This window comes from Dreissena polymorpha, chromosome 1 (genome assembly GCF_020536995.1).
Source record: "Dreissena polymorpha isolate Duluth1 chromosome 1, UMN_Dpol_1.0, whole genome shotgun sequence".
NCBI classification, from domain to species: Eukaryota; Metazoa; Mollusca; class Bivalvia; order Myida; family Dreissenidae; genus Dreissena; species Dreissena polymorpha.
In genome coordinates, this window is record NC_068355.1 from 158,933,130 (window position 1) to 158,956,772 (window position 23,643).

Genomic DNA, 23,643 nt, shown 5'->3' on the forward strand with positions numbered 1-23,643 from the left:
CAAAGTTACGGAAGGTTTCGTGGTCTCATTAGCGAACAGCGTACCTCCAGTTTAGACTGTGCGTATATGGCCTCAACTCGGATAAGATCTATTTTCGCATGGCGCTTGACATTCGTTAATGGCAACAAAAATCTGTATTCGTTGTAGATTGAAGCATTATCATGTGGTTCGGTTTATTAGGTCAACACGTATAATTGGCATCTCGCCAACTGTCAATCAGATTATTTTCTAAATATCGATCGACCAATCAGCGATCGATAAATCGGGCGCTCCGGTATCTAACGGCCCCTCCGCCATGTTCCAGACAAGCCGAACGCCTAGTTCTCATTTATTCGGCGAGTTTCGTTTATTTTATTCGCAAAAATAAATATAAAAAAACTATGTGGTTAAACGGTGTTAATAAGGTTTACGTAACTCGTACAGTCGGTATCCAGATAGATAATTTAAAGAAATTTGATTTTATACCATGTTCAACGCGAAAATGTGGTCTTGACAAGTGCGATAGGAAGCTTCAATGTGTAGAATTACAAACAATTTCCTTATAGAAAATTACTTTATTTCAGAAACTGAAAATGTACTATAAGCAATATTAAGTATGAATTATATCACGTGTATATATTAAATAATAGGGAATATTGGTATTTGCGTAACGTCAATGTTATAAATCGCTTTTTTATGTAAGAAATGAGTAAAAACTATTTTAGGTAACCATTTAAATACAAGCGATAAATGCCACCATTTTGTTGTTCTGCACTTTCAAGTAAAATGATTGATAAAAGTCCCATAAGCAATGTTTAATATTATTAATATCACTTATACGTAATAACATGTGGGATTTCGGTACCTGCTCGGCATCAAAAAGCATACACAAAATAATCAATCGAAATCCCAGTTATAAAGCGATATTTCATGTCAAATACGTGTGGAATTTTTTTTTTGTTAGTATTTTCGTAAATAACATGGGTAAATACCAGCGTAGAGGTGTTAATTTATTACTAATACCACAATTACACTTAGTGACAGGTTAGATTTCGGTTAGCGCGCACGGGTTTGAGAGCGTGTTTTAAGTACCAAAATACCCGTAATAGATAGTTAATAATCTTTATAAACAAATATTTTTTTGCATTTGCGTAATAAATATATGACATAAACCCCTTTTACCAGTGTTAAAGGTAACAAGTCCATAAAGCATTCTGAATATCGCGTGCCACTTTGGTGTAAGCTCTATGTTTTCCAACCGCTAAGCCAAGTGACTAAGTGGGCGGAGCGATCATCGTTCTGGCGAATATGTCAATGTAGATGCGCCCTGGGAATAACGGGCACATTGCATGTGCGTAGCGTAATGTCGTCCCAGATTAGCATTTGCAGTCTGCACAGGATAACCAAAAACCACACCTTTCGCCAAAACGTGATTTTCTTCGAAAAGAGACTTCTTTAAAACAAACAGCTTATTCGATACAAAACTTGTATAAATATGAATAAATACATGTATAGTCCTGTTTTATCCAGAGTGAGGCTCGGATGTTTACTGAATATTTAGTTATCATTATGGACAAATATTCCAAACAAGTACGTTTTCTTACAATCAAAGCATATACTGATAATTTGCTATTAAGTTCCGGCAAATTGCAAACAAATTTTAAAATAAACATAGTAGTTTTGTATAATCCGGAGAGTACGTTTAGTTAGTTAAGAGTTTCAAAGTATTTTTTTCTATTTTTACATAAACATGGTTGTTATCCAAATGTGTGTTTGTGATTTTTTCTTTTTCAAACGCTGCAGTCTTACTCGTAGGTATCTGACCGGCATTTTTCGATAATTCTTAAGGTTGTGTTGACATTATTAGCTTAAGCACTCATTGTTCGCATTACAATAACGTGCACAAACATTTAATGGTAAAAAAATTCGTGCAACACACTATTTGTTTTCATAATAATTTGAGTCGATGAAATAAGTCACTTAAGCTTGTTATTTTAAAACCAGGCTTAAGAATTGTTTAGAAATTGGGAATAGCTAATCTTCAGAGAGTGGTGTGTCTCGCATACCGTGAGCAATTTTCACGACCGTTATTGAATAAGCTCAATTTAAGTAACGAAAAATCATTACAATTTCAAATATGTGGAGATTTGAAATGTCGCGTTGAATCTTATTGACATGGAAAATGACCTTACCGTTGAGTGAAAGAGGGCATCAAAATCCCGTTTTTTGAACAAATTCGGATAAAACAAATTATAACTATAGCCTTTAGTTGAGTTGTGTATATTTTTGATGAAAAGAATTGAAACGGTTACATTATATATTCTAATGATGTCTTAAGTCAAAAAGATCGACGTCAATATATATATATATATATATATATATTTATATATATATATATATATATATATATATATATATATATATATATATATATATATATATATATATATATATATATATATATATATATATATATATATTGGCAAGATATACAAACTGTAGTTGTAACTGTCAAACATTTTGAACGCTATCTTCCAAAGCACCAGTAGTTGTGCAGTAACCATTGCAGGTCCTGGTTGCACAGATTGATGCAGTGTTGGGTAATCAGTAAGAGTGCATGACATCTTCTATCCAGTCGTGGAAATGGTTAACGCGCGTGTAGATCCCAGGATACTGTGGGTGGGCGCATCCATAGCCGGTTGAGACCACGCCCACCTGGGTCCAATGGCCATTATTGAAGCACGCCAGCGGACCACCCGAGTCGCCCTAGAAAAGAACTTAAGCTGTCATATACTGACATAGAGTACTTCATTTGATGTAGCTATTTAATATGTAGAATTATAGGCAAACACATTTTATTTTGTAGAATTTGACACGAATTGATACTTCATAATATATCATATAAAACTAGCTTAGGTATTTCATTTTTAGCGATGACAGCGAATTTCTTGGACTATAGTGAACTATTTGTGAACAAAACTGAGTTTTGTTGAATATTTATACATTTTCATTAATGGCGAGAAATCTTTTGTTTATGTCGACGCGCTGGTCATACGACCAACAATTAAGACATGAAATTCCTAAAACAAAATCGATTTATGTCACCTTAGATGGGCAATATCAAAACAATTCGTTTTAGACACGAAAAACAATTACACAAATTACGATATGATACTAAGCTAATTAGCTGATGAATACGTCACTTCATATTCCGGGTATTCAATCCTACCTGACAGGCATCCTTGCCCTCAGCGGCGGCGCAAATAAGAGAGTCCCCGATGGTGAAATTTTCATAGCTGTATCCATACGGAAGTTGACTGTAGCTGTCGGCGCAGACGGAATTCGGCACGATCTGAACACTTGCATGGTGCGGCATTTCCACGCCCATACCCGCCCCTGAAAAACATCGACGCTCCGGGTGTAATATTGGTAGAGACAAAATAACAGTAGAAATTTTTTCAGGAGATTTACGTTATTCCGACGCTATTGTCTTTCTAATGGGTACGAAGAATATCTTGGCAAATAAAGATGGACAGTTTACTAATGTTTGGTTTGCAACATGGAATCATTACTGAATGAAAATATAAGGACTATTTTTTCTGTCGGGAAATAATAAAATATATCTAAACTTAAAATGGGTTGTTCTATTTTCAATAACTTTTTTTAAGTCATTAGAAATAAGAGTCTACCATGCTCCAAGTCTCCCCAACCCGCTGTGACACAGTGGCTGTGATCGGGCGCGGTGTAGTCGGGCTCGATACAGATGGTGTTCACGTACTCGGACAAGTCAGCTGGCCTGCTCAACTTTAGTAGAGCGATATCATAGAGCATGCGATCGTCCGACGACACTATAATAGAAAGACGCCGTATTTTTAAGACACAAAGAATGCCATTGATATATCCACATATAAGCGTGTGAAACAACGGCGTTTGCATTGACAACCTTGTGAAACTAATGGAATTGATACTGACTTACGTTTGTTAGATAGGCGTGGACACTACGAAGCGAGTGGTGATACATTTGGTCGACACAAACAGGAGTGTAAAGCATTGGTGTGGACACTGACAAGTTTATGATACATTGGAGTTGTGTGATACACTGATCTGGATACTTTTGGCCATTTGATAAATTGGAATTGAAACTGACAAGAGTGTAAGACATTTGTGAAATTCTAAATTAATGTTAATCTCAATTAACACGAATGTGTAAAATAAAATGTATTGCACGCTAGAACGCTGTCTTCACTTGAGTATCGCACACGTGTCTATGTCAACTGTGATAAATTGGCCTGGACACTGATAACTGATATAATGCCGATGACGCTGACGGGCGTGTGAAACATCGTTGTGGACACTGGAATTCGTATGAGTAATTGGAGTGGGCGTTGAATGAAATGGGATTGAAACACATTCAATCATGCGACAACTTATCGAGTATGATACAGTTTAACTGACATTTGCAGGTGCACTTAAGAGATACAATTGAGTTTAGGTGTGATGCGTTTGATAAATTGGAATTATTAACATGCGTATGCAAGCGATCACTTAAAAGATCTTAGATCAAATAATAGTAACGAAAGAGTATAATAAAGGAGCAGCAACTCACGCAAGTAATTGGGGTGTGGGACAACCTTGTCCAAGGTGTGCTTCTGCTCAGTGCCTTCCTCTCGATACTGAACGTGCTCCCCGAGCACAATGCGCCAGATGCTTGTGTCCGACAAGTCAATCCAACTAAAACTGCGGATATGATCGTTATTTCAATCACATATAAACATTTAAAATGGTGGCATTATTGTTGTGCTAAATTCGAGTGCAGTTACTATGCGAAAAGTAATACTGTTCAAGTATTCAGGTTAATATTCGAAAAAATATGTCAACCTCACCTGCAACAAAAGGTATTAAAACAAAATGTTTTTTTTTTCTGATCCTGGTAGGTTTGGAGATCCTGTACAATAGTAACCAAAATCGGACCTCCAGGAAGCTTTTTTTGAGACGTCACAATTCGCCGCCAAAACCTATTAATGGTATTACCTTGGTGAATATTCACTCAGATTTGATGATTCTGGTGTCTATACCAAGGTTGTGGGGGTCAAATTACACATTAAGATAATTAAAAAGTACAAAGAAATTCTACATGGCGTCCTAATGGCCGCTAATTGAAATACCACAAGTGCATAACAAATGATTCAAACGTGATGCTGATTAAGTAAGTCAGTCATTGTAAGGTAAGACAAATATCTAATTCAACACAGAACTGCTATGCGACAAACGGTTGATTGTGATTTGACTTAACATGGTTCTTAGATTCTTACTACATTGCTCTATTTGTGTCCTAGCATACGTTTCTTGTAAGAGATTTAGCATGTGCTTTATAAAGTTACCTCCCTTGATGATAACTACAACATTTGTATACATTGAAAAAACAACCCAGACACAATTGGTTAGCATGGCAAGTATGTTGATCGAGACGGATCGTACTTGATGTTGGCTATTGAAGTTGCGTGCAGTGCCCGATTGTCTATCCGTCTTTGCCATGTAGTAAAGGAGAAAAGTGGAGGAAATGCACCCATATGTTTATCAAACGTTTGTTGATGGTTTGCAAATTGTTTGTTGAAGCAATCCGTGCTTGGGTGGGCTAAGCAGTGATCTTGGAATTAAGCAAACATTGATGAGGTCTCTAAAAAGCACAGATAGTTGGACTCGTGGCAGGGGGATGACCAAGAAAATGCAAAACATTGGAACCTTATATCACCTGTAACGTCCGAGTACAAAAGTGCAATATAAGATTTCACAGACCTGGACTTAACTACAAGACCACACAATGACGCTGATGCGCGTATTAATAGAGATGCTTCTGATCTCGAAAAAATGCTGACAAAGATTGTAACCTGCTCACCCTACACAGTTGTTCACAATCTGAGAAACATTGTAAATGGGACAATGTTTGGCCAGATGTTAATGTTCAGATGTAAGACGGTTGGTAACACGATCATAAGATATATCGAAAGAAAATCGGCCTTTGCTAATAAATTCAACAGAAATTATAAAGCTAAATCTCTTGGAAATAGATCCACTGGTACGACTGTTTCTGACCATGCTATTGTTCCTGCCCTTTTGTTCCAACGTTTCCTGGTAGTGTCAAAGTATGAAGATCTTTCCCTTGAAAATATACCGTCGTATGAACTCATCCCCCACCCTCCTGCCATTTTTGAAGCAAAGAACATAGTAAATAAAGCGGACAAGCATTAGTTTGATCAGGTTATTAGAGACCATGCTTAAGACGCATCAAATGAGGCTCTGATGAACAGTAACATAGTGTTACGTGCTTGATTGTGGCTCTTTGCGCATAGTTTATCATAAAAAAACGGGCGCATATTTCACTTTTAGGCAACACGGTCAAATGACAGTATTGTACGCAAACGGACCTACTATCAATGCAAGCACACACCACATATAAGGAAAAAACGTGAACAATATTGTGAGTTTCACCAAAGAAATATAATGCCCTTTTTGTCTCGTGACAAATGCACGGCAGACATGATTGCTCTGATCAGCAAAGCTAAACTACAAATAAATGTTATGTCGTTCTGGCACCAGGGAAAGCAGACATTGTTATCGTTTAAGCAACCGTGGAACGATCCCGTCATGGTACCACCACGTTTGTGGGCGAGGGTACATATTTGTTCATATTTCCCCTGCATTACTCCGAAAGTGACAATAGACCCATCTTCCTCTGCTCTGACGTCAAAAAAGTTAATGACACGCAAAGTAAATAATATTAACCTTTTGAAAGAAGTGTAGGAAAACGAAGTGTGCAAGCTTTTGTTCTTGCCTACTCTGACTGTGATCGAATATCATTGATTTTTCGGATATTAATAAAAATCTGTCCCTATCACATAATCATGTGCTTGTTCAGACATCCTTCCAAACAAGTCTTACAAGGAAATATCAAAGCTTGGCAACTGGTTTGCTGGCAAGCCAAATTATTCCTTGGAATGGCTGAGCCATAACATTTTCACAAAGAAAGTTGCTGAAACATTCGTCATTCCTGAGCGATTTCCTCAATCATCGCATGCAATGGTATTTTATAGCCAACGCGTATACTATCTACGAATAAGGATGGAGTGGCCGATAATATGAAACCGACAAAATGGGTATTTAAACAGGACACCGACCAGTTAGTTGAAAATCATCCAGTGTTGCAACTGTTCTGTAGGATGTAAATCATCTCGATGAAGCTGCAGACGCTATGGACACAATTGTGCTGCTGTATGTGGCACTAGCCATACTGAAAACTGTTATTATACAAACAAGTCACAAGAGGTCAGGACTGAGGAGGTGGACGACGGCACCGATAATTCAACACTCATAGAAAAATGCTATGGACAAATGTGAGTGTATATCAGCTGATAGAGGACAGCTGAATGTCATAAATGTGATGTCATTATTTGTGATATCATCAATTCAATAAAAGTGTTTTTGTCGCCCAAACTGTGGCGTATGTCATATCAATCATTACGTTTCAGTCAAATGTTATGGACTTGTTGTTCTTGGTATTCAGTCGGTGGTCATTTTAGGTGACCAGCGATTTTCCTCCTTCTTTATAAAGTACCGGTAAACGGCACTTTCCCAATTACGAAAAAAATACAAATTTCCCAATTGCTGTCCTTAAATTCCCAATTAAAGGTAAAGGCTTTTTAAAAGCAACATTTAGTTAGTTTCCCTTTGCAGCTCTATAGCTTAAACCTAGGTTAATATAATATTGACAGCTTGAAAACACTTGGTTATCAATTTTAAAGTATTTGGGAGCAAAAAATCAAATACACCAATTTTCCAATTTGAGGTTTTCACGACTCGATTTTTCCCAATTTTGAGGTTTTCACGACTCGATTTTTCCTAGCTAAAGAAACTTCAGCGTACAGTTTATATAGTATTGACATACCTGTATAAAGTCGCGCCAGTCAAAAATCATACAAAGCGACATTTAAAGTTATGGTAGCCAGAACAAGATTTTTCCCCATTGGACCGGTACGGGTACTTTTCCCAATTGGACAAAGAAAATCGCTGGTGACATGTTGAATGTCTGTGTAATTTGATAAATTTACACTACGTCTGATGATCTTAATGTGTTCTTTGCCCCCTGAAACTTAGATATAGACACCAACATCCTTACATTTCAGTGAGTAGTTACATACTTTCGATCATTTATAGGTTTTGCGGCCATCTTGGATGCCGTTTTGAAAAAAAAAACACTTTCCGGAGGTCCGATTAATCGGTTAACTTTTAATATATTATACAGTACTTTCTCCCTATCCATGATCAGTTAAAATACCTTTTGTAGCAAAGATTTGGAGGTCAAAGTGTATGTTGACCCGACTAAAGTATAAACATTTAATTATTATTAACCCATTTATGCCTAGCGTCTAGAAAAAAGGAATTGGCAAACAGCGTAGACCCAGATGAGACGCCGCATGATGCGGCGCCTTATCTGGGTCTGCGCTGTTTGCTTAAAGGAATTTATGTAAGAAATATTCTAAATATATAAATAAATATACTAGACATACCTAATTTTGGAAATAAATTGATCCAATTTAGAAGGATGGGAGAGTCCACTAGGCATAAATGGGTTAAACTTGAGTAATAATTCAGAGACATATGTTGTTACATCGCGCGTACAATATGTAGTATTGTTTTATTTTCTTGTTTCACTTAAACCTATGGCGAATTTAGCACAAGAAAAAACAAAATCATTAAACCACACGGCATAATTAACAACCCTACACTATCCTTGTTTTGGAGACTGGCATATGGTATTTCGATAAAACTAAATGCAATAATTCATGAGTTAATTGAGATGTATACATTGATATTTGCCATGGAATGTGCACGTGAACTTTGGGCTAGACGTACACGTTTTGTGTACAACACGCGATCTTAAAATGGTGGTGAAATGTGGCAAATTATTTCTAAACTTCTACGTGATGAAGTTAAAGTCTGAACAAGATATATTATTATTCAAACGATGATCATCACGACATTTTACAATGGCCCGATAAGTGGACAGAAGGGGTAATAATCCCTTTGCATAAAAAGGGTGCTATTAGTGATGTTAATAATTATAGAGGGATTACTTTAGTTAGTTGCTTTTCAAAATTATTTACCACGATTTTAAACAAGCGCATTGAAACGTTCTGCAATGAAAACACTATTATTTCGGATGCGCAGTTCGGATTTAGGAAAGGTTATTCAACTGTTGATGCCATTTATATATTGATGTCGATTGTACAAAATTATTTAAATGAAAATAAACGCCTGTATGTTGTATATGTCGATATGTTTAAATGTTTTGATAGTATATACCGCAATGCATTATATTTGAAAATGTTTAAGTCTGGTATACAAGGAAAATTGCTTAGAATAGTTAAGGATATGTATGCAAATGTTAAGTCACGTTTTAAATCATGTTCTTCTTATTCAGATTATTTTAGTTATGCGGTTGGACTGAGGCAAGGGGAGGTAATGTCGCCAATTTTGTTTTCTTTATTTGTTGAGGATCTTGAACTTAGCCTACAAGACAACATTAACTCTGGTTTGAATATAGATGATATTGTTTTGATGTTACTATTATTTGCTGATGACATGGCTATTTTAGGCAAGTCGCCGGCTGAAGTCCAATCACATTTAGACAACTTATATGTATATTGCAATTCTTGGGGGCTAAATGTTAACACTGAAAAAACGAAGATTATGGTATTTCGGAAGAGGGGAGGGTTAAAAGATAACGAAAAATGGACATACAATGGTAATGAAATTGAAGTGGTAGATAACTTTAACTACTTAGGAACGGTTTTGAATTACACAGGAAATTTTAAATTAAACCAGGAACATTTGGTTGGTAAGGCCCTTAAGGCAATGAATGCATTATTGTTTAAATGCAATGATTATGACATAAAACCGAAAATATTTTGTCAGTTGTTTGACTCTTTTGTTGGCTCCATATTAAGTTATGCTTCAGAAGTATGGGGATTCACAAAGTCAGATGACATTGAACGCATACATTTAAAATTTTGTAAACGATTGTTACAGGTTAAAATAAATACATGTAATGTAGCTGTTTATGGAGACTTAGGGAGATATCCATTGTATGTAAACAGGTTCGTTAAAATTATCAAATACTGGTTTAAAATTATTTACAATGAAAATATCATAATGCAAACTGTTTACAAACAAGCTATAAATGATTGTAATAAAGGTTATACAAATTGGGTCTCAAATGTCAAGAACATGTTAAATAATTTTGGATTTGGTTATGTATTTGAAAATCCAAACGTTGTTAACGTTAATAGTTTTATTAGCGAGTTCAAATGTAGACTTGTTGATAATTTTAAACAGGAGTGGTATGGTAAAATGAATAACAGTTCTGTATTAGATATGTATAAAGTCTTTAAAACCTCATTTGAATATGAAGAATATTTGGCCTTACTTCCTAGACGTTTGCGCCTATTTTTTGTTAGATTAAGAGTGTCTGCACACCCGTTGCGAATTCAAACCGGCAGATACGCTCAGAATAACATACCACGAAATGAACGTTATTGTTTATGTTGTAATGAATCTGATTTAGAAGATGAATACCATTTTATATGTATATGCCGCTGCTTCGCTGATTTAAGAAAAAGATATATAAGCCGTATATTTTATATCAACCCATCTGTGTATAAATTCCACAGTTTATTAGTTTCATGTGACAAAACAGTTATTTCTAATGTATGTAAATATATCAAAGAAGCTTTTGTTTTAAGAAATACCTTGCTTAATAATGTTGTTTAATAAATTTCAGTACCGCCTTGACAGAACCTTAGTGTTCTTTCGATTGATTGTGTTTATTTGTATTTGTATTCTTACATGACTATTTCTATGTTATGTAATGTTATGTTGTTACACCTATTTACGTGACAGAAAGTATGTGTATATATATGTATGAAGACGATGTACTTTTGTATAAGTCTGAATAAACTGTCTGTCTGTCTGTCTGTCTGTCTGTCTGTCTGTCTGTCTGTCTGTCTGTCTGTCATATAAATGATGAAATTAGACTCCTGACAATCTAAATAAAGGCCATATTCTTTCTTTGACTTATATGTGTGGTATTCGCCTTTGAGATTGGAATTTGTTGCGCACATGTTAATAATTTATGGACATATATTCAATACTAGTGTAAATAAAATGTAAAATAACTAGTGTCCGGAAATCCGTATAAAACCTAGATTTTAAAGCCAGATAAAAATGGGCTGCGCTCACACGTGTCTCCACGTGGTAAACCATGTAATAAATTTACTCGAACAGATGAAAAATGACATTTAACTCAATTGAACTCACACGAAGCAGTGCGCGGCGGTGAGTAGCCACTGTGGGTGAATAAGTGTAGCTCCACACGTATGACCCGTGATGTTCTCCCCATACGCATAGTGTATCGATGCCAACCACGGCCACTCACCCTGAAGTAACGCCGAGCCGCCTACAACGCGCTTCTTAGCGTCGTTTTCCTCTACGTAGGTATTGCCACACGAACCGACGGGTTCTTACAAAAATTTACATGTACATTGAAAATACATCAATGGATTGCTCTCCATATATGCATCATTTTATTTCAACAAAGTAACTTCTGATAAAAATCCCGGTGAAAATTTTATTTTGTTACGAATAGCAAAATATCCAAATTAGTCAGGCGAGAATTGGTCTTATTCCATACGCGACCAATGCAGTTGCAGACCAGCCTGTGCATTTATACAGGCTGGTCAGAAATTACCCCGTCCGATAGAAAATTACACAAGGTTCGCGGTCCAATAAGCAGATAGGATTTTCCCCAGCAAAAATATGTAGGCTGGTCTTAAGCTACGCTGGCAAAAGACCTATTTTCGTATGACGCGACACAAGAATGCAACACGGCTTTAAACGGTTTTAATTGTTAACAAAAACGAAAACATGTTATCTTTTTAACGTAATCAATATGCATTTAGAAAACAATATCAAATTAATCAAATATTTCGTAGTTTAAAAATACAGTTACTTACCCTGCGCCGCCAAAGCATCTGAAATCAAACATATAACGGATCAAAGCATCAGTCAATTTAATATGTGTTAAACAGATACGTACGTCCTTATTTGCTAGCATATTGCAATTATTTGTTAACATATTGCAATCAATTTACTTATAAAGCAATGATGATGCCAGACATACCTAAACCACAATTACTAGATGCATAAATCGTATTTGTTGATTTGTTTATTTCGATTTAATTGCTAATTTCAAGAGTGTTCAAAGAATACGACGGAACGAAACCATCTACAACGTTTTATTAAGTATGAATAAACGATATTTTATAAATTATATTGATTATGTTTGTTATTTAAATGGGGCCTCTACATGTAATCACGACCTCAATAGAACATTAAGCGTATTAACGTCATTTCACAACATTTCTTTTACTCTTTTAACCCTTACCACATTGATACGTATTTTGACGCATTTGTAGGCGCTTAGAAAGTTTTTTTTAAGAACATTCTTACTAGATTCAAGTTTTAAAGGCTTCGTTTTCAACCCTGAGATACTGACTCCCAGGCTTATCTGGTTTTATGCTGTTTGAACATAGCCATTTACACTTTGCATCTGAGTGGTAAAGGGTTAAAACCAAAACCACAGCGGAGTTTTCAAGTATTTTAAAACACTGTATCGACTTATTTATTGAAACAGAAAGTAATTAAAAGCATGAGATTACTTAAATAATAATTTCCTCATTTATCGCCTTTTATCAACTTACACGCCATGCATATATTTAAATCACACTTTCAAAACATGCTATAAATAATAAGTAACACGTACTACAGCCTTCGAATGTCACTTGATACCCTTCTGTTTCCATGGCTACCAATGGATTCCCCGCTTTCGGATTGCCGCCCTCATCGTCGTGCCCGGTCTCCCAGCGACTGAGCACGGCAATACACTGGGAGCGGATAGGGAAACCTGGTCCCTCTAACACTAGCGAGCTTTCACCGTACGGAATCTCAAAGTCCTGACATAAAACATAATATCGTATTTAGTATAATACCACCTGCATATGTTCTACTAAGTCAACGTTTTAGTGTCCTTCTTTATTACGCATCACTATCTACGACGCCGTTTTTCCAGATCTTAGGGTGATCATTTAATAGTTAAGCGTGACCCAGGAAAGCTCTTTTCCCCCAACCACACCCCATGAAATTTATCCAAGCTTATTATTCATACCCTGGTCTCTAAGCGCCAGTATATACCTGAAACTAATATGTTCATGTCAATAATTACTTTCTGATATTTATAAACAATGTGCGCCATTAAATGGTCCGTTCAGTGCACTTCAGTACACCATGTGGCATATCGTCTACCTTCGGCAGGTCGTGCTCCTTCACGAACTGACCCATTTCGTTGTTGCAAGCCCTAGCATAGGCCACCTTAAACGCGGGCGTCTGTTCGGTAGCTGGAGCGGTCAGGGTGATTCGCATCGACGTGATGACCTTCTCCTTGTCAAACACGAACTTCCGGATCTCGGAGCTGGGACACTCTGTAGAACTTGGCGTGATGGAGCCCTTGCAATGGTCAGGAGCTGCCACCACCATGATATATTATAAAAAGTGAATGCTCTTGCACGTGGAAATGATATGAAAAGATAACGCTTTGCTATCGACATACTGGCTGATATCATATAGCATTGGTTCCATTTAAGGCGTGTATCACAAACAAAACCCTGGAATATTTTTAATGACTGAGATAAGATGGCTAATAAGTCATCGTTGAAAATAGTTGTTCCGGTAGGAAAGTATTCACTTACCAAGTGGTCAAATTGTTGTGTTGTTTTTAATTTTCTACTTCATACATGCGAATACATTATAGCAGAGATTTGTGTCAGAGTTTTACACAACTGCAGCACATGTGTTGCACCTAATTTAACAAGTGCATGCTATATTCCTGATTTATCATTCATCTCATATATTACTGTTACCCGTAATTACTGTAAAAATATGAATGTCACGAGAGTAATAAAATGATAATTATAGATTATTACAGAACACCAAATTACTGTTGTATATTTTTATTGTGAGTTCACTCTTGCCAAAAAGCCGCCAAATTACGTTAATTGCAAAATATTCTTGTTTAAAGAACAGCACATCATGTTTGTGGCGCCAATGTACTTACAGCAGCCGAGCAGTTCAAATGTCATGGCAGTGTTTTCTCCGATACGTTTTGTCGGCACGATGCGCACGCATCTAGCGTTGAACACGCGATCGAACATCACTGTCGTTGAAGTATTAGAGTCCTTATTTCCGTAATATTCCTGTGGATACATGGATGAACGTAAGATTTATGACTATGTATTAATTTATTTTATTTCAGATAGACGTGTGTAGAAGATATAAAATCCCGCCCCTCAACGCCATATTATGATGTCAGCCTTCTTTGAGCATAATTATGTAGATGACATATTTTTGTCGTGTTTTCAATACACTTATGTCGGAACTATGTAATTAGATTTATGACTCATACAACAGCAATAAATTAGTATAGAAGAAAACGAAAACATAATACAGTATGACAATGCAAGATCAGCGAAAATGTTGCAATTACGTTTGTTATGCAATACACGTTCGATTCTCTATTCAGTTCTGTTCGCGAGCAAGTAGGTTTTCGGATACCAGAAAAAGCATACAACATTTTGACAATGTTAAAATTCAAGTTATACAGTGCATACAAAATGCTTCAAAATTATCATATGAAATTAAAACAAATGCGTTTCGAACAAAAAGTCTCCGTAATGGATGTGATTATATGGTGGCTAATTAGACAAAAAAGTCATTAAAAAATGTTTCCCCGGCATTTTTATTTTTTAATCTTTTACAGTAAAGCAGTTATTCAGTGCATTCATTTTTAATAACCAGTTTAAGAACACTGCACACATGTGTATGAGAATGGCGTTTATTCAAGTGCTTAAAACTTTATAAGTCCTTACATTCTGAATTTTGTGTTATCTTTTATAGTTATATATCGAACAAACAAAAACTTTAAGGGCACTAGTCATATTACCAATATGTTTAATTAAAGTATAGTAATATTATGAGTATAGACAATTATAGTTTTATAGTTAAATCCGTCCCGCTGTCATACAAAAATGTTCTTTTAAATCATTGACTGTTTTTTTTCATGTTTAATTAGTAGGTTACACATAGACGTTAAACATTTGATCAACTGTGTATGGCCTGACATAACAAAGCATTCAATTTTACCTTACAGTTAAATGCGCACTTTACAAAGTTACGTTAATTAACCTGTCTTTTTTTAAGAATTATTTTCAATTTAAAAATAAATGTCACCTGATCTTCGCCGTGTCTGTCAGTGACATTGGCGAATGTGATGCAGTCGGTGCTGTACGCCACCCGGAAGAGCGTAACCCGGAACTCAAAATGCGAACTGTCGTGGGTAACAATGCCGGATATCAACGCAGTCTCTTTCAATTCTACCTAAAATATAGAGGATCAGAACACCAATGTCTATCTAAAGAATTAGATTAACTACCCTTTTTGTAGACATCTGGTATCAGAAAGAAATCGTCAGGTGCGATCGACCAGAGTGACATTAGTTTGCACGATTCATAGTATTGCTTATGTGCTATGTAATACCATCGGTTCGCTACTATAGAAAGCTTATAATAGTTTAAACATATAATTAGATGCAGCAACCCACTTGAAAGTAAGACTGTGCCCCAAAGGAGATTCTTTGTGGCTCCGTTTTGTCACTTTTTTCGTCGGTGATGATGAAGCCCATCTGAATATTAATGGAGTCCCTTTTGCTTTCCAGGTGCTCGCTGCACGTCACTTCCGAATTTGAGGCATCTTCCCGTCTTTGTCGTTTCACCCCATCAACGACCTGCGACGAATAACATGTAGTAGAATGAATTGAGCATACATAATTGCACTGAACGACAAGCGTTTTGTTTTTGTAAGTGTATACATGTCTAGTATTCTCAAATGTCTATGAGAATAATGTTTATCATTCCGACGTGATCCGTACTTAAATGTTTTTCAAACCTGACCATTACACATAGACCAAGAACAAATAGCAGTGTTCATTGATAGATAAGAAACACACATATATTGGTCGTGTGTTTGATGCGGAAAAAGCATAAGTCCATCAAGATTTAGTTACAGGTTGCTAGACCTCTTCTTAATACAAAATTGACGTGTTTAAAAAGTTAAAATAAACAACGTTGATATATATAATATGCGCATGAAAATAACGAACATGTCATAATGTCTATATATACAATAACAATATAAATAAACGTGGAGCAATTAACAACCATTAGTTGCTTGCTTATCAACGGCGGTCCCCTCAAATCCGGAAGTAGACCATATTAACATCCTTCCAAATACCCTTTAACAAACGATCAACTCGGTAATTAATTGCACCGCAGATGCGAATGTAGATAAGCATAATGAATATATATTAATCTAATATTTCAGTGGTCTGGCAACAATGGCAAATTATTTGGAAGGTATCCCGCGAAGGTCACACGTAATAATTTATTTGCATATAAAAGTTGCGATTAGTAAAAATTAACAAATCATAATCTACTATGGGTCGCTCATTTTCCTCGTATTATACGTTATTATTTGACGCCGCACTCGAGTGCGGGGGTCTATATGGAATGATAATTGTGTTCGTCATCTTTATGATTGGTTATAATTGTGTTCATGTATTTTTTCGGTCTTGTTTTTTCCGTCCATTGTGTTTTATTTTCCTCGAGAATAAGTGTGCGTGGGTCTAGGGCATCCCACTCCACACCGTACAGCGTTTACAAGCAATATATGCATATTGAACACATTGTATACATTGTACAATCAATAGCAAAATCTCAATATATCAACACTATTTGTGTTGCTAAAGATTTGGTTGAAGTCCCTTAGAAGAACCACGTGTACAGAGGTAACAAAAGTTCCCATTCTTTACTTTTACGCAAATCGTTAAAATACTCAATTTCGTTTAGTAAATTGCAGTGTAGATAAGCATAATGAATATATATTAATCTAATATTTCAGTGGTCTGGCAACAATGGCAAATTATTTGGAAGGTATCCCGCGAAGGTCACACGTAATATACTTTATTTGCATATAAAAGTTGCGATTAGTAAAAATTAACAAATCATAATCTACTATGGGTCGCTCATTTTCCTCGTATTATACGTTATTATTTGACGCCGCACTCGAGTGCGGGGGTCTATATGGAATGATAATTGTGTTCGTCATCTTTATGATTGGTTATAATTGTGTTCATGTATTTTTTCGGTCTTGTTTTTTCCGTCCATTGTGTTTTATTTTCCTCGAGAATAAGTGTGCGTGGGTCTAGGGCATCCCACTCCACACCGTACAGCGTTTACAAGCAATATATGCATATTGAACACATTGTATACATTGTACAATCAATAGCAAAATCTCAATATATCAACACTATTTGTGTTGCTAAAGATTTGGTTGAAGTCCCTTAGAAGAACCACGTGTACAGAGGTAACAAAAGTTCCCATTCTTTACTTTTACGCAAATCGTTAAAATACTCAATTTCGTTTAGTAAATTGCAGTTCAAGGACAGGTACGATTTTGCTGTTTTAAGAATGGGTCTAGTTTTGGGCATTTTACCATGTCAAAATAACGATTATGTTAAAATTCACTTAAATTACTTGTAATCTACATGTCGTCTTTTTGCAATGATGCTGTTTCCAATTTAGTGCTTATTTTCAATCTTCCAAAGAGCATTACATGCGGGTTTTTTCTTCGTCGATGCTTATATGAAAGAGAATGAAGTAAAACTATACGTTGCTCTTTACAATCTTCAGTAACCAAATACTCTTTGCATGTTTATTATCGACAAAAACATTGACCAATAGGACAGTTTAGTGGTATCATATGGGTGAGGATTAAAATGGCGGGTATCAATAATGTAAGTAGGAACATAAAAGGGTCGGAAATAAAATGGGTGGGCATAAAACATGAAATGATTGGTGAGGCATATTTTAAACGGGTAAACTATAAAAATGAATGGACGTTTTTTTTAGATGTTTCTTTGGAAAAGGGAACGATCAAACATATACAACGATTACCATCGCATGCGTGTTACGCATATATGTTTACTAATATACTAAAATTGATAAAACCACTTGTAACGTTGTTGATAACCAATCGTTACCAGAAACACAATGCGAATAAAATATTATATACAACTTGCAAGTTGCCGTATTTAAAAAAAATAATATAATAATGTAAGATATGAATGCCGATTTAACCAAGGCACCCAGTTAAATAAGGTACGCAACATTCAAACAAGTAGTCGAAGAATAAAAACATGTATTAAAGATTCTTTATTTGGTCTTTTGTCTGTGCTCATTTGTTAGCGTATGACTTAATCAGTCAGTTAATTGTCTTTAGTGGAACCCAAGCAATCTATAAACGGTGATTGTGCGATGACAACCCGTGCGCCTACCCGTAAACTAGCTAGTTCTTGTATTCATTCGCATCAGAACACTCACTCACAATCATCCAAAATTGGGTCTCCGATTCAAAAAGACAACCCCTTTCTAGAATTTGATTCTACTTAACGTTACATAAGATTGATGAGTTAATTCAACAATGTCCTTTTCAAGGAGCTACATTCAACCATTCAGCTTGTGTTTCTGTTTATACAATATGTTTTTCTTTAAACAACAGACCGGATATTTTATGGTAGTTCGCATACGTTTAAGGTCTCACATTATATTTTGTGTTTTTTGTTTAATAATATATATTCATAATATGTAAAAAAAAAGTTTAACCAAATAAGTTTGATGTTTTTTTTCTTCGCATATCATCAATTATATATCTTGAAATATTAAATTTCAAAATTAATTTCGAAATATCGCATCGCAGTATCTCGAGTCGTAACTCACTCGTGCGCGAAATAACATATATTTATACAATTCAATATATGCGTAAAATTAAATGGTCAGATAATAAATCATATTATTTTAAACAGGACAACATACCGATGGAAAGATGACAGTTTGAGCCTTAGTCCCTGCTTAGAACGTATGATGAGGAACCAATTAAAAAGAAATCTACATAGGTTGCTTTTCTCTGACGCATAGCATGTCGAGACTAGCCGTAGCAAGGATAGCACATTAACAAACGGTTCAAGTATGTACTTTTAGAAACTTAAGTGTGCACCATGTACACAGACTAGAGAATTTGAATGTCAATGTATAGAACCAAAATCATAACGCAAACTGAAACAAATATTATTGAATACGCATTTTGTTATGCAATAATTCCAATAACAACTTAGTTAGGTTAATGTTGTAAAAAATTACAAATCGAACACAATGTAACATGCGTTTAATTTATGTAACTACATGAAAGAAATATGATAATCGAGTTATCCCTACACACAACCAATGTCAACACTTCAAAAGTAAATATGCCGATAGCGTTGATAACCACGGTATGAATCTTTGTAATAATACGCTAAGATAAAGCCTGTGCAATAATCAGCAAAGTTTAATTGTTACAGGACAGTAAAATATGAAGATATAATATACAAATGTTGTGTTGAAAACGACGTCTTATACAAAGGGTTTAATTGATTAATCATTCTATCATGGCTCTTATAGGGTTGAACATAGTGACTTGGAACATAACTGGGATTATGTCGAGTGCCGCTTACCTATCAAATGTACTAAGTGATGGCAACATCGACATTTGCGGTATTTCAGAACACTGGCTACTGCCGTGCAATGTTCATTCTATGGACACGATTTTAACTGATTATAACCATTTTACTATCTGTAGTAATACCGAATATACAAAGTCTTCACGCGCAACAGGTAAAGGGGGCGTGGCTATCATTTGGAAAAACAAGTTCAACAACTTGATTACACCACTTACAATTGACAGTGATTACGTTGCAGGAATACAAATGCAAATTGCTCCGAGGAAATACATTTACATATTTCAAGTTTATTTACCATGTGTTAATCATTCTAATCAGATATATTGTGAATGTTTAAACAACCTTTATGACCTTTATAATACGTATTGTGAGCAAGGTGAAACAATATTTCTAGGAGATTTCAATGCAGACTTTATATCTCCTAAACAAAGCTTTAGAAACAGGTTATTAAGTCGATTTGCTTACGACTGTAATTTGTATGCCGTTAATACTCATGAATCATGTATTGGTCCATCTAATTCATATGTTTCCTATGATGATAGATATTCCTCATTGATTGACTTTGTTTTTGTACCAACTGAATTATTGTATTTTGTGACACATTGTGAAATTGCTGATGATGTTTGTCTAAATGTTTCTAGACATAGACCAATTTTATGTTGCTTTAATTTTGAGATTCATGTTGATGACAATATCAGTGATTTAAAAAGATGCATTAACTGGAAAGCTACTAACAGTGATCATGTTTTGCAATATTGTGACACTCTGTGTGAAAAATTATCTAAAGTTGATACAAATAGTGCTAGAGATGCAAATGAATTGTATTCGGTGTTGTGTAGCAGTATGCGTGATTGTGCCAATACATGTTTCCCCACGAAACGTAAAAGGCGTCATTTGAAACCGTTCTGGACAAATGAGCTCACGGAACTACATGCACTTATGAGCTCGTTACGTGCCGTGTGGTGCAGCGCTGGTAGGCCACGGGGCGCGCAGCACATGGAATATCGTGATTATAAAGCGGCTAAAGCACATTTCAGGAGGGCCATGCGGCGGTGCGGTGAACAATTTATGACAGAACTTGACCATAAACTCGAATATGACTCTGTAAATGAACAGTGTGAGTTTCTGGCGGACAGTAAACTTAAGAAAACGGGGATCCGGTGCCGACATAGGAGGTGGCATCAACTTCGATGGGAAGATGTATAGAAGCCGGGAGGAAATAACGGAGCAGTGGGCGAAATACTTTAAAGACCTGTACACCCCTTCAAGCTCCCCGGACTTTGATTCACACTGGGAGTATGTTGTTAGACAGGGAGTGGAGCAGGCATTGACTAACCTGTCACCGTCTCAAGATGTTTTTGTTTCACCTGAAATGGTTGAGTCTAGTATAAATCAGCTATCTAAAGGAAAGGCCTGTGGTCCCGATGAAATCTATCATGAGCACATGCTGTATGGCAAGAACATTATCGCTGAACCCCTATCACGCTTATATACAGTTATGCTGCGCAGCGGTAATGTACCTGACAAAATGATGGAAGGTGAGATTATTACACTATTTAAAGGCGGGCGAAAGCGGCGAGACCAGCCTAATAATTACCGAGCAATTACACTATCATCAACGCTGCTAAAGCTTTATGAATCGATTTTATTAAGCCGGTGCAAGGACGGTATACTCGCTTCTATCAGAAAGTTACAAGGTGGATTTCAGGACGGGCTTGGGTGCATAATGACTAGCTTTAGTCTCCGCGAATGTCTATACTATGCAAAAGAGCTTGGATCAAGTGTATATCTATGTTTCCTGGACGCTCGTCAGGCCTTTGACAGGGTATGGCACGATGGACTATTTCATAAACTCTTATCAATTTCCGGTGTTTATGATCCTGATCCAGTCATTGATACTAACACCCTTCTCGCACTTCGTGAAATGTATCGAAACTCAACAAGCCGCGTTCGCCATCGAGGATTGATCTCGGAACCACTACCGATCGGGCAAGGAACCCGTCAGGGAGGCAAAAGTTCGCCGCTGCTGTACCTTATATACATAAATGGCCTGATAGAGAAACTTGAAGAGAGTGGTGATGGCCTGTGCATTTATGACATAAATATGGCTTCGCCTACTGTGGCCGATGATATGGTGCTAATATCATACTCTAAAAATGGACTGGAGAGGATGCTTAAGATTTGCTATGAATATGCAAACAGGTGGAGGTTTCTTTATAACGCATCGAAGTGCTCAGTACTAGTCTATAATAAGAAGACAGAAGAGACTTCAACCTTCTATCTAGGACATGATCGTCTGCCCGCTAGCGACAAGTATACCCATCTTGGTATTGAATGCAACTCTCTTCTGACCACTAATAATGCGATTCATGATGCATGCGTGCGACTGCGAGGCACATACATGAGCTTGTGCTCAAAAGGGGTAGCGCCTGAAAGACTGAGTCCACCAACTCTCTTAACGATATTCAACTCATCCGTTATCACAAAGGCCCTATATGGCTGTGAGCTATGGAACAACAACTCACAAAGTGATCTTGTTCAACTTTCTATTGCACATAACTTTTGCCTGAAACACATGCAAGGGTATGACAGAAGCATCTCAACAGATTATTGCCTGTCAACCCTTAATACCGTCCCGATAGTGAATGAACTGGAAATCAGAAAACTAACATTCTTCGGCCAAATATGCAGATTGAATCCTAAATACCTAGCGAAAGATATCTTCAATAATAGACTTATACGTCACATTGAACTAGAAGGCCAATGCATCGGGTATATCCCTGATGCATACAGGATACTACAAAAGTACGACTTAATGAACGTCTTACGATCATACGTCCAGGATGGAAATTTCCCCACAAAGCGAGAATGGAAAAAAATAGTTGAGCGAAAAGTCGTTATGAACATTACGAACGAAATACAGAGTCGCATCAAAGGCAACGATCAATGGGGAGTAACTGTGCATGTAATAGACTCCAATAATTACTCCCCTCTATGGAGAGTAGCAAAAGACAACCCAAGAATAATTAACGTGTGTAAAACTATATTGAATAGCATTGGTATGTTTGTGTCGAGACAGTATGTACGAGAATGCAGACATTGTTGCCTGAAAACCGTTAATCTCGTAATTCATAAGTTGTGTTATTGCCACCTGTTAGAGGATAAGCGAAAACATTTATGGACAACTCTAATTGAATGCATCGGTATAACGGAATTCTCGCGCTTCATCCACTTAAGTGGCTTAGAACAAAGTGCATCGTTGCTGAAAATGATATCTGAAACTGTTGACTCATATTTTGTGCATTTTAAATTGTGCAAGGCTGCTGTTTGCATCCTGAACTAGTGTTAGACGCTCTGAGCCAGGTTTTGTGTGTCTTTTGTGTTTTTTACACATATGTTGACATGTCTATCCAATCTATATTAGTGTATTTTAACACTATATAGCAGCCTTCCGTGGAAGGCAAAACCTATGACACATGTTAAGTATATTCGTCTATTATGTCTTTATTTTCGCTTTCGCTTTAAGATATATCCTCGGCGAATAAGTTACACTGAACAAAATATGATTTTAATTATTATTTCAATGTGATTATTCTCATTAGGAATTAACAATTATTTATCATCTACATAGTTAGTTATACTTATCTTTGTAAATAATCTAACTGAATGTATTGAGTTGTTTCATTTATGATCTCATGTGTGTGTATATACTTTATTGTACTTCCTTGCTTGTATTATATGTTATGCTCTCCGTGAATGGAGGAAAATAAAAGTCTATCTGTGTTGAAAACGACGTCTTATACAAAGGGTACCGCTTGAAACGTGTGTTTGGTTTGCCAACATTGAAATTGAAATTGCTTTCAGGCTAAAATTGCGAGTCATAAAAC

The 23,643-nt window shown here is 36.2% G+C and overlaps 2 protein-coding genes across 3 annotated transcripts; both read right to left on the reverse strand.

Moving 5' to 3' along the window:
- Window positions 1-2,423: 2,423 nt before the first annotated feature.
- LOC127858045 (tryptase-2-like) lies at window positions 2,424-13,125 on the reverse strand. Of its 2 annotated transcripts, none has more exons than XM_052394926.1 (7): window positions 12,857-13,125; window positions 12,048-12,065; window positions 11,353-11,554; window positions 4,586-4,710; window positions 3,669-3,827; window positions 3,209-3,375; window positions 2,424-2,745 (listed from the first exon to the last, which is right to left on the reverse strand). In XM_052394926.1, the coding sequence occupies exons 1-7, from the start codon at window positions 12,894-12,896 to the stop codon at window positions 2,584-2,586; spliced, it is 873 nt and encodes a 290-aa protein (XP_052250886.1). In that variant the 5' UTR covers window positions 12,897-13,125; the 3' UTR covers window positions 2,424-2,583. The 2 variants fall into 2 exon arrangements, with proteins under 2 accessions (XP_052250886.1, XP_052250877.1); XM_052394917.1 differs by having other exon boundaries at window positions 4,586-4,716.
- Window positions 13,126-13,344: 219 nt separating this feature from the next.
- Window positions 13,345-16,729, reverse strand: LOC127861073 (uncharacterized). Its single transcript, XM_052399478.1, has 5 exons — window positions 16,667-16,729; window positions 15,746-15,928; window positions 15,376-15,522; window positions 14,204-14,342; window positions 13,345-13,613 (listed from the first exon to the last, which is right to left on the reverse strand). Exons 1-5 carry the CDS (start codon window positions 16,727-16,729, stop codon window positions 13,345-13,347), a joined length of 801 nt encoding a protein of 266 aa, XP_052255438.1.
- Between the last annotated feature and the right edge of the window lie 6,914 nt (window positions 16,730-23,643).